The following is a 12,711-nucleotide window of genomic DNA, read 5'->3' as shown; positions in this document are numbered from 1 at the left end:
GAGTTGATAAATTATGAAATAGATAATTAAATTGATTTATTTTCAAGGGTAGAAGCACCGGAAGTTAATTTTGTAAACAACAACAATGGCGACTGTACAGGTTCTATGTTCAAACGGAAGACGACAAAATGTGAAAATTACACCAAATACTAAGTTGCTACAGGTATAAGGCCCACATAGAAATCAAAAAATGATTATGTTTATACTAGAATAGCGATTGATTTCAAATGTCAGTCTTCCAAACGCACACATTTAGTCATTTACAAATTGCAAGTCATGCACATTTTTTTCTGACACCGCACCGATCGGTAAAAATGAAAAAAGTAAAACAAAGTTGATGAACTGCAAGATAACATAAAAAACAAAATCAATCGTTGTCAACAGCAACGACTGAAAAAACAACTGGGATATTCCTAAGTTGGTACAATACACCTTATCGCTATTTGTCCGCCATTAATAGATATCACACAGGTTCCCTGTAAATTTTTGTCGTCACAAAACAAAATATCTGACGCCACAATGGAAAAGTGATTGTTGTATGCGTCAAAAGTTCAAGCGGCCGGGCGATAAGGTGTATTATTTCCTAACATAAAGAAAAGAATCAGGGTCCGTTCGCCCAAAACATGTTTGCACCCTTTTCAATTTCTCACCCTATATGTTCACACTCAAAGTCCTTTCAAACCCTACACATTCACACCTTATTTATTGGTTTTGTGTTTTATATATAATTTTGTAATAGTTTTGGCGTTTAAGAGATGCAACGGTCATATACACCTTATCGCTAATCCTGGCTGCTTGAACTTTTGACGCATACAACAATCACTTTTCCATTGTGGCGTCAGATATTTGGTATTGTGACATCAATATTTTACGGGAACCTGTGTGATATCCAGTAATGGCGGACAAATAGCGATAAGGTGTATTTCCATGGTTAGTGTACAAAATGTATTGCTATATTTTTTTTTGTTTCTAAATAAAGTGGGATCAAATTTAAAGTGATCAAGCTGTTCAACAATATATTTTTCATATAAAATCTTCAATGTTTTATTCATATCAAACTAAATACATGAAGTATTTACATCAACGCAGTATCAACAACCATGATATTTTTAAAAACACATAACAATAATACCAAATTTAGTATAAATACCAAATAGCTATAATCATACATAATTAACCTTTAATAATCATGAAAATAATCATCAAATTGATAAAAAAAAAAAAAAAACACACACATTTCATATAATAATTCCCCAATTTTTATTCAATACAATACAATACAATATTTTTATTTTACAAATTAAAGGGCCCATTAAGAGCATAACATTAATTACTACATGACATAAACATTACAGAGTGATTAAAGAAAAATAAAATAATAATTCAAATGCATGAGGAAAGGATCAGTGGTCAAGGGGAGATCATTTTGATATCTATTAGAGTATTTACAAAAATGTAAGTTAACTAGTTTTCTGATTTTCTAAGTTGCAGGCCTTTATCGAGGTACGCACATAAAATAGATAATCTATTCTTAAACAGTGATTGCTGAGTCTGTATTTTGTTAACAAATGTTTTTGTGGGTGCTTTAAATCTAAAAAATTTTCATAGTCAAATGACCCTTTTAATGAAAAATAAGTGTTCAATTTGCCTAAATTTTTACATATATTTAGGTTAATACCCAATTTTTCACTGTAGAAAATGATACTATTAGAGAGCCATGAATTATTGGAGCTAGTTTGAGCTTTACTCTCAATTATTTTTAACTCAGCATAAGCACTTTTCAATAAATCAGATGGAGAATTCTCTAGTCTATGCCAATACATAAACATATGTGTTAGCAAATTTATATAAAGAGGATATCTACCCAGTTCAGCCAGAACTGCTACATTGGTGCACATCTTTGTAATACCAATTATATACTTACAAACTTTTGAATTTAGCTTCTCAAACTCCCAATCTTTAAATATGTCATAAAGGGATACATTTTTCCTTTTAGGAGTAATGTTAATAATACCCCAACTTTCACAACCATAAGTTACAATTGGCTGTATACAGTGATCAAATAAATGCAAAAGAGTTTTAATAGGAGGATTTGATGATTTCAAATCTCTATAAAGTTTAAAACTGGCCTTTTTGACCTATTCAAAAATTTGGTATTTAATGAATGACTGTAATATTTTTTCTGCCTATGAAGAAATGACATCAAAAATGTGTACACACTGAATAACTTGTGTAGTGGGTTATTTTAAAGTGTACACCACATTGTTTTATGTTATTTCGAATAGATAGAAAAAATATATCAGTCATTTCTCATAATTTAATTCTAAATTCCAATTTAAATCAGAGTAAATCATGGAAAAATGTCGATGACGTCACTGTCACATGGCAAAATTATGTCTATGAGCAAATAAACATTACAACGTCAGCCAATCAGAAGATGTGTTACATCCAAAACTAAATTATATACATATAAAACAATTTCTAATAATTCAACTGGAAACTGAATAAAAATCAGGTGCGAAAGGAACTAGGGGGAACATGTGAGGTGTGAAAGTGTATAGGGCGTTAATAGACCTGGAACCGAAAGAAAATGTTACTCATCATTGGTAGTCCGAGATTACTCTGACGTCCAACGACTGTTTTGCTAGAATAGCAGTTGGACATTAGAGCTCGTCCCATATCAAAAAGTGAATATTTTGCCCATCCAAAATGGATGTGCTGCTTCATTGCTTCTGGAGCCGACTGAATCCACATAAATCAGGCCTAAAAAATAAAGTTATTTGTATTTCAAATTCATCCAAACAAGAGATGAGTATTAATAAGTATTAATTTATTATAATGGACTTATTCATAATTTCAGGTTCTAGAAGAAGTCTGTAAAAAGCAAGGTTTCCTACCACCAGAAGATTTTAATCTAATGTAAGCATGCAGAAGACCATATGTTGGTCATTTATTGTAGATAAACAGTAGTAACAAATATGAAATTTTCAAGTTATCACATTGTAAAAGTCTCCATGCTGTCATGATAACTGTCTCCTGTAGAACTAGATATAGAAGAGTAGTGCAGGATACTTCTTTGGCTTTATCCTCCTGAACATGCTTGGAATATTTGCCACTGGATCTTAAGTAATCAACAATCAGCCAATCTATGATTTTAAATCATAAATATGGGAATAGCCATTTCTTTTGCTTTTACATACAGTTTATAACAAGTGCCTTACATGATTTGTTATTGAAAAAAAGAAAGGCGTTAAGTTTTTGCTAAAAATCACTCTTTGAGTAACCCTCTGAAAGAACTTCATCAAGCATGTTTGTACATTTTTTTGAAATATTGAGCCTAAGAAAATTGGAGAGATTTTTTGGGCAAAATAACCTAGTTCAATCTTCATGATTTTCCACCATTCATCCTAGCTGATCTGCATGGAATTTTTCCAGGATAATACTGCAAACTCATACATGTATGCAGTATGAAATTGATAAATTCTATTTGAATGCAACTATTTTAGTTTTTCAAAAGGCAATGCCATTCAACTTGGAACACTTTCATTTTTTTTTCAAGAAACAGTTCACAAGCAAAACACTATCTAGCAAGTTATAGGTTTAAATTGGGATAATCTATCAGAGCACACAACCCGAAAATATGTTTACAATATTAAGTTATCACAACAAAAAACAACATTGACTTAAGATTTTATTTGTTACAGACAAAATTTGAAATCTTCCTTTAAGTCTACCTTCTTTATTTTTGAAAATCCATGTATGTTTACCGGCATATTCCAAAAAATTATTTTATTGTCTGTCCATAACTGCATCATTTTTGCACTGAGGGTGTTTAATTTCAGAATATTCAATATAATTGTTTATATTTGTTGTTAATGTAATTGTATATGTTTTGTAGTCATGGAAGAAAGACTCTGGATGTGACATTATCGGTAAGATTCGCTAACCTTCCAAATAACTGCAAGTTAGAATTGGTGAAATCTGAGAAGAGTCGTGTTGAACAGGAAGTAGTAATAGCATTACAATTAGAGAATGGAGAGAGACTACAGGGTTCATTTTCACCAACCATTTCATTATGGGAATTGTTACTTCATTGGGAAACTTCATCTGACAGGTTTGACCAATTAACTTTTTTTCAAAAGTAAATATTGTTGTCTTTTATATTGACAATATTTTATATGTTCATTTTGTCTGTCATTCCAGAAGAATTATTATGTGTTTATAAAAATATAAAAAAACAAAACAAATACAAACAATTGTGTTTTTGAAACATTAAACTTGACTGAAATAAGACTTTTTTTCACACACATAATCATGATTTATTTTTATATTAAATGTCTGAAGACAGAAATCATCATGAAAAACACTGCACAATCACTTTTCTCAATTCTAAAGATTTTCAATGAGCACTACTAAAGTTCAAGGATTTTTTTCAACATTTACATGATTTATTGCAGTTTATCATCAGGACAGTTGACAAGTACAGATCCTTCCACTGCTCCACCAACACATCCTGTTTGTAATTATATGAGGGAAGAGGTAATTACTGTACATTAAAATTTTTGAATTGCATTAGTATTACTGATTTTACAATACTGGACAAGCATTCAGTACCAGATGGGCTTTTTGTCAATTTATGTCTCTTTGGTGATGCTTGACGCCAAAATATGTGAAAGTCCAAAACCTAAAACTAACTTTGAAGAGCTCATTTATGAGTTCAGTGAGGAATGTATAGCAAGATCCTTAAACAATCAATACTAGTATTAATGTATGGACAAGTTTTTTTGTACAAACACTTGTTGAACTAATATAAAGAAACTATGGTAGTAAAAAACTATCTATAGCTATTTGAAAACCATTGAAAAAAGCAATGTATGATCCCTATTGTTTCTCGAATAATTTTCCTTAGTATCACATGAGAGTTTGAGAAGCCAAATACAAAAACATTCAGGTCATTAAAACCAAAATGGGCTTACTAGAACTCTAACAATTCTCTTACATGTATGTCAAAGCTTGAGGGAATTGATTGCATGATCAGAAAATTAAAGGCTAAACATATGGGAATTTGAAAATTACATAAAAGGTAAAAAAAACCCATTATATTTCTTACAGGTTATTGGGGAAATGGCTTTAAAAGAAACAACCTTAAGAAAACTTGGCCTAACAGGAGGCAAAGCTGCAATAAGGTAAATTGGTTTTAATTTAATATCTTGTAACATAATTGAAAGCAGGGACAAAATGACAAAATTTATGTACAGTATTTAAATAAGGAGCTGAGCTCACAAAGTATGGAAAGGTAGAACTATCTCCTACTTATACAAGTTTATTCATTTTTATCAAACCATGAAACTACGAAATTTTGTGTCTTTTTTTTGAGTACGTAAACTTATACTAAATGTTTAAGTTATCATTTTGTCTCTTGTGATTCTCTCATTATAGATAGGACAATTTATGATATACCATGGTACATCCTCCACACATTGTTCAAAACTAACGATTGTTCTGCCCCACACCTTAGTAAAGGAAAATAAAGTTTTACCCTTGTCCCTCTGTATGTACATCCATATGTCCCGAAATAGATTTAAGTTCTCTAATTTAAGGGTGCTCGCAGGTATAAATCAATTTTTTTTTAATATAGGATTTCGCTATATTTTTCTATAAATGAACTTTATCATATACTAATAGAAAAATGAAATAAAAAAATGGGGTCACCGTTGATTTAAGCTCACAATCTGCTTAAGAAAAAAGCATATATTTTTGTTTATGTCCATTATTTCTGTTGAAGTAATAGGAGAAATAGAGGTAATATCGAAATAAAAAAATAACCTAATTACAGAAATCGCTTAAATTTTACAATTATATAGTTTATGTACAGCTTATTTGAAAACAGTAATAAAAAATATAAGTCACCGATGAGTTAAAAAAGACATTTCCATTTTTATGCCAAAAAATGATAGTTTTGGTCAAAGGGAGATAATTTGGAGCTCTTTCAATGATATAAACATTTTAAAACTCATCTGGGGCCAAAAGGAATCGATTTTATGGGTTAATTTTTGTACCATATCATAAAGTAATACCTTATAGTGTAATAAATAAAATGTATAATGAAAAAACAAATGTTTAATTTTTTGCCGAATTCTTTGTAGCCGCGAGCATCCTTAAGATTGCATTAATTGACTTTTATGAATCTTATACACAATGCTTATTATAACATAAGACAGATCAAAGGTTGCATCAATTTTACTGTTCCAAAGTAATGCCCCTTTACAAATGTTTAAGTTTACCACAACCAAATATTATGAAACTTATATACAATGCTTACTTCCACAAAATTCAGATCAAGTACGAACTAGGGTAGCATCAATGGTAACGTTCTTGAGTTATTTCCCTTTATAATGTTATATGCAAGCTAGGGCATCATTTCCCATTGATGTTTTTTATAAAATTTCTCTATATATATGTGACTGTTATATTTTGTGCATCTGGCACAGTCATTTATTCCTCTTAAACTACACACATGTAATTCAAACCATTAATGATTTTAAAGAAGGACAAAAAGATAATTACTCATCAAAAACATCACCCAAAAACTGTAATAACCATTTAGATTATTATTGACTTTTTTACTTTATTTTAGACTATTAAACCTCAAATTAGTTCACTGTATGCCTTAAAATTATTTTTTTATTCTTTAGATATGTTATATCTAAGACTATAATCCTTCTTCAGGAGAGTATGAATATACATGAATAAAGGTTATATTCAAGTCTGTAAAAATGAATGATGTTGTGTTTGTTTTGGTAGATATGCTCACAGACCAGTTGAAGATAGTGTTATCGCTGACTTAATTTCTAAATTAGAAAAAGAACAAGCAAAGAATGCTAGACTAGAGCAAATAGCAGCTAGACAAAATTCTCAGTCAGAGCAACCTAAAGATTCAAAGTCTACCAATATAAGTGCAAATGAAAATGTGAAATCCAATCACACTGGATTAAAACCTGAAACTCTTAGTAATAATGATGAAAATATCTCAAAACAGTCATCTGATGAAAATGGAAGTATGAAATCCAGAAGTAAAAGTAGTGCTAATAGTTCTGAACCAATGGAAACTGAGAGTTCAGAACATGTGACTACAGTGAACCAATCAATGGATGTAGATCGAACAGAAAATACAATCAGTGATCATATTGTAACTGCTGGTAGTAAAAATTTAGGTCAGAATAGTACTGAACCTAGATCTCAGGCTGAGGCTAGCAGGCGAGGGGCTGAAGCTTTGAGGAATATGAATATACCTGGCGTAGAGGTTATTACTCCTGATGATTTTTATGATTTAACTCCAAGAGAACAACAGGTATTATTTATATTAAATTGCACAAAAATGTGCTGAATATTGGTTTTAAAAATTTGAGTCATTTTAATTTTGAATGTTTGGATACCAAATATAATTTGTTATCTCCTGCCATGAATGAGGATTTTACATATATATTTACCATTGTCTGTCTTTATGTCACTGGGATTTAGTTTACCACACAAAAAACTAATGATGGTGCATGTTTATCAATGATGTTTTCCACTTAACTCCTCTTGTGTTGACAACATTTGTCAACTACTGTAAGTCAGTTTGACCAAGGTTTTCTACATCTTTGTTTTGGAGTGATAAATCTTTGATGGTTTATAATATATTAAAGTAAAAGTTGTTTAATTGGTTTATTCATTCTAAAGAGAAAAATATACACTTAAATTTTCATTGAAAAGACTTAAATGGAAGAAATATGGAATCTCTTGAAAGTGATTTACCATAATAAAATTTCAGGTTGCTCGTCAGATGGCAGCAGCATATATGTCACAGATTGGTGTAGATGTTACACAGATAAGACAAGGTGTTCAATCAGCATCAGGACAGAGAAGACCACCTCAACAACAGTCATTTCAGGGATTTAAGGTTCATATATATACTTGAATCATTATTTTTTATGGCTATAAATTAACCATTTTAAATTTATGTAACCGCCAACGGCAAAGAGAAAAAATATACCCAAGATATTCAAAGTGTCTGTGCTATCAATGTTGGATTGGATTGGACTTTAATTCTTATTTTTAGTATGCCATTTATGGGCATTATGTTTTCTGGTATGTGGGTCTGTTTGTTCATCTTGTCTGTCTGTCCCACTTTATTTAAAGATTTTGGTCATGGTAGTTTTTGATGAAGTTGAAGTCCAATCAACTTGAAACTAAGTACACATGTTCCTTATGATATGATCTTTCTAATTTTAATGCCAAATTAGAGATTTTACCCAAATTTAATGGTCCAGTGAACATAGAAAATTATAATGTGTGTGGGGCATCCATGAACTATGGACACATTCTTGTTTTTTTTGTTTCTGAAAAAAAGAAGTTTGATGAGCTGAAATGCTTGTTAGGTCACTTCAGCAAAAGAAAATTGAAATTATGGACATTTTATCATATGTAAGTGTCATTTAAACCAAAAGCGATGAAGTTCAAGTTAAAAAGGATTCAAGTTAAAAATTGATTGAATATAATTAAAAACCATGCAGACACAGAAAAACTAACATGGTTTCTTTAATCAGTCACTGTTTAATAAAACAGATTTTATGACATCTGCGCTTTTACAAATTATGCTGTATTAAAAGAAAAAAGTTGATCATTATCAAGTCACTTGAAAACGACATTGTTCATATTAATTTGACAAGTTAGACATAGAGAGATCTCTGACAACTTCTTCAGGCAAAACGTGTACAGTGAATATTTCATTTGTACATTTTACTGATTTGAAAGTATATATGCAGATTAAAGAAAAAAATTAGAAATCAGTATTGGCTGCTGGGCTTCAAATTAGAGACCATTTAAAGAAGTTTAAGGCTAAAAACTAGTCAGCTCAAAAGACAGAAAAAAGTGTCTAGGTTGAAAGATATATTTCCTGTAGACCAATAACCTGTGAACTAAAATGTGAAAAAATTGACTTGGCCGTCAGCACATAGGTCTAGTACCACACAGGATATTAAAATACTATGTAATATTTGACACTGGACATAAAGCATCCATCAGTTAATATTATTATGATAGCATGTGCCTATTACATAATTTCTTTGTATACTGTCACCAATCAAAGTAAATGATAGGAATAGCCATTACAAAATATTGTTCTTTAATTTTAGTTCCCAGAAGAAACAAAAGGAAAAGATTTATATCAAAATGAATTAAGGTTAGTTTTTAATGATTCAATGAAAGCTCTGCAAGAATGAAATATAAAAGCAACTTCCAAAGACGTTATTATGTTATTTTCTCAAAGGATTATTGTTAAATATTTTGAAAATTATAATAGTTTCACAAACTTTACTAAGCACTCATAATTGTCGACTGATATAAAAAAAATTGTCACAAATTAGATACACATAAAAATACATCCTGTATGAATATTTTTGAGGGATAAGCTTTATATTATAGAAGATGTGAGTCAGACATTCAGTCATGTTTTATTTTATTTTAATGAATTTACTGCTGACATTTCATGGCTGTATAACCCACCAGGGAACCCCCTTTTTCTTTTACGATGAATGTTTTTAAATGGGGAAATCCATTTGGAACCCTCCCTTCATCCTGGGTTGGGATCAACCTCTCCCCTTTTAAAAATGACTGGATCTGCCCCTGAATGATAAGCACACACTTTTATGATTCCTCAACCTTTGATCACAATTGTATGACAATCTATTAACAAAGTAAATAAAGAAAGAACATTTTTATATCAGTTAAGATAACTATGTGGTATTTTTTTTTCAGCTCTGTAAATAAAGAAGAATATAAGGTGAGTATTTTAAAATAAAAAAAAATTTATCTGAATAAGGACCTTTGATTATAGTGTAAGGTTCTTTCAGAAAATTACTATAAATGTCTGAAGAACCATTGATATAAGTTTTCAGGTGTGTTATTAGGTAGAACTGTTCAATATTTTGTATTTTCTTTGATAGAAAATGAATTGTGAAAGTTTGGAACATTTTTAGTAAAAGTAAAAAAAGAACATTGATCTTATAGATATTTTAATTAAAGGATATCCTCTTAAAGTGATGATAATAATGAAAAGACAAATGAATAATTTGATGTAACAAATTCATTGATAATGTTAATTGACAGAGATTTCCTAAAGATTGTTTTTCATTTTTTACTTAAGGTAGATTCATGGTATACCGCCATCTTGGATTGTACAATCACATTACAAAATCGGTCTAGTTATTTGGCCAAATCTGCAAATTTGGAAACAGATTTGCAATTTAATGTTATTGATATGAAGAAAACTTGGTGATTTATTGTATTATTCAAAATATTAAAACAAATATCATATTGTTTTTTGTTTTTTTTTATAGTTTTTTTAAATGAACCTGGGGAGATAACTCTTTAAGTGAAAAATATATACTGGTCTATTAGGGAAATTTTGAATTTTCACTTGTAGCAAGAAAACAAGTTCGGTGACACCATTTTTTATTTTCATTTTCTTAAAACATAAATAAAACCTATCTTCTCACAATTTATTTCAAAATTCTATGATTCTATCTCATAGAATTGTTTTTATGCACACAAATGTGTTTTTTCATGAACAATCTAACCAAATTTAGGCAATTTTCAACGACTCATAGCTTGAAAAATAGCATGGTGACACATACTTTTTATTATATTTTTGAAAAAAGCATAGTAAAATCTTCATGTTGGCAAATTATATGAAAATTCTGTCTGAAAAAGTATATACTTAGTATGATCTACCTTAATAATAGAATTAAGAATAGAGACAGTGAATGCATCAAAGAGACATCCATTAGTCCAAACAGTAGAAAACTGCTCCTAGCCTGCCAAAGGATCTTAAATACAGTGAGAAAACCTTGCACTCACGACTTCAGCTGGCCCCTAAACAATAATGTATAAGTTGATGTGTTATGTTTATTTTGAACAGATATATAAATTTAAGGAGAGATATTTGCGAAAAATACCAGTCGAGAGAATGTTAAATTTCGCGAGCCATAAGGCGAGGGAAATTCGTTCTCAGGACTTGTATTTTTCGCAAATACCCCTCAAGAACATGCTATATCTGTTTAATTACACTGAATGTTAATTACGTTCAAAAACGCATTGATGACCGTGACGTTACAAGCGTACAGTCGGATAGAGTATTTTTTGGCAAATACCATGGCAGAGAGGATAAAAAAGTCATATCCTTTTTGCATATACCCTGGCGGCATTAAAAAATGAACGATATTCATTTGATAACAGTAAATTGGTGAAAAATACACTGGCTATCAACCAATTAAAACCTAGGATTCTTACATAAGGTGTAATTAGATATATAATGACATTGGTACCTGTACATCACATTGCATGAATTTGAATTGGTGCATATTATTTGCCTAACATATTATATTACATGTATAGATTGGATTTTAATGTTACTTTTACATGTGAAATAATTTTATGATTTATTAATATAGCCGTGTGATAGAGAGACAATGATATTCAGTATGGATGAAGAGATCAAATCAACTTCTGCTAACCAAGGTAGTTTATTATTACATTTTTTGTGACCTATAGTTGTAAACTTCTTTATCATTTGGTCTTTAGGTGGAGAGTTGTCTCATTGGCAATCATATACCACATCTATTTTCTATTTTTTAATTTTGCAAAATCTTCTCTGTCACAATTTACTCAATGGTAAAAATATCCCAATTTTTTTTTTACAGTATAGTGTCTTAAACAATGGATAAAGACCAATAACTTTATACCTGATTCTCAGAGAGTCTGCACAAAATATTTTAGATATTTGTTATTTGAATTGCTAATATTGAGTATACATAGTATATATATATATAATTTTATTTACAGTACAACCTGATATTACATTTTTACATACATTAATACTAAGTAAATCAGCCAGCCTTTCAAGGCTTAAGAAGCACTGTCAATTAATATTTATAACTAATGGGTTAATATTAAAAATATGAAATTTTTACTTCAAGAACATTTTTAAACAAGATAATGAGTATGTATGTCTATCTCACCTAATCAAGGCCTTTTATCTGAAGTCATATTTGTCTCTTTTTTGTAGAAATTTCAGAAGATTTTTTTGAGGTGACAGAAAAAGATGTGAGAACAATGATGCAGGATTTACAGAAGAAAAAGTAAGAAAAGAAATTGTTTTTCACATAAGAATACAGAAATAGTGAATATTTAAAAATATATAAGCTGTCTAATGTGACAAAGGTTCAGAAATGAAAAACAAATGAAAAATACATTTGAATAAAGCAATCATTTATTCCTGTATTTTTTTGAATTATTTCTCACAAGAAATAAGATAACATATAAAGCCTAATATTTCAGTTGATTTTATTTTGATATCCTTCCTCTGAAATGTAAGGGATATGTAGGAATCTGTTTGTCTCTTCTTCTATCTATATTCTTGTTTGTTGTGCTAGTTTAAGAAGTAGTTGCCCAAATGCTCATATACTACAATTCTCTTTTGCTTCTTTGAAATATTTAAAAATTCTATTCAAGGTCAGTTGGGATGTTTACAGAGGTATTGCTCAGCACAATGTTTTCATAAAAAATGCAGGAAAATGTTGGAGAATAATATTCTGTTTCCAAACCAGCAGTTGATTTTTTACTTCTCGTAATGTTTTGGTATATATTTTTATAATACTTAGTTGTACCATA

The 12,711-nt window shown here is 30.0% G+C and overlaps 1 protein-coding gene across 1 annotated transcript in view; it reads left to right on the top strand.

Moving 5' to 3' along the window:
• Positions 1-50: 50 nt before the first annotated feature.
• The window catches only part of LOC143045272 (tether containing UBX domain for GLUT4-like), a 28,798-nt gene continuing 16,137 nt past the window's right edge, over positions 51-12,711 (top strand). The window contains exons 1-11 of the mRNA XM_076217655.1: positions 51-163; positions 2,861-2,919; positions 3,899-4,114; positions 4,458-4,539; positions 5,113-5,186; positions 6,805-7,351; positions 7,814-7,942; positions 9,177-9,223; positions 9,799-9,823; positions 11,493-11,559; positions 12,107-12,179. Of these exons, the coding sequence (XP_076073770.1) occupies positions 86-163; positions 2,861-2,919; positions 3,899-4,114; positions 4,458-4,539; positions 5,113-5,186; positions 6,805-7,351; positions 7,814-7,942; positions 9,177-9,223; positions 9,799-9,823; positions 11,493-11,559; positions 12,107-12,179 (1,397 nt within the window). The 5' untranslated portion in view covers positions 51-85. The remainder of the gene's footprint in view (positions 164-2,860; positions 2,920-3,898; positions 4,115-4,457; positions 4,540-5,112; positions 5,187-6,804; positions 7,352-7,813; positions 7,943-9,176; positions 9,224-9,798; positions 9,824-11,492; positions 11,560-12,106; positions 12,180-12,711) is intronic.

The sequence above is a fragment of the Mytilus galloprovincialis genome, chromosome 9, assembly GCF_965363235.1.
Source record: "Mytilus galloprovincialis chromosome 9, xbMytGall1.hap1.1, whole genome shotgun sequence".
Lineage (NCBI taxonomy): Eukaryota > Metazoa > Mollusca > Bivalvia > Mytilida > Mytilidae > Mytilus > Mytilus galloprovincialis.
The sequence above is the reverse complement of the archived record's forward strand: the minus strand, read 5'-3'. Positions and strand labels throughout refer to the sequence as shown.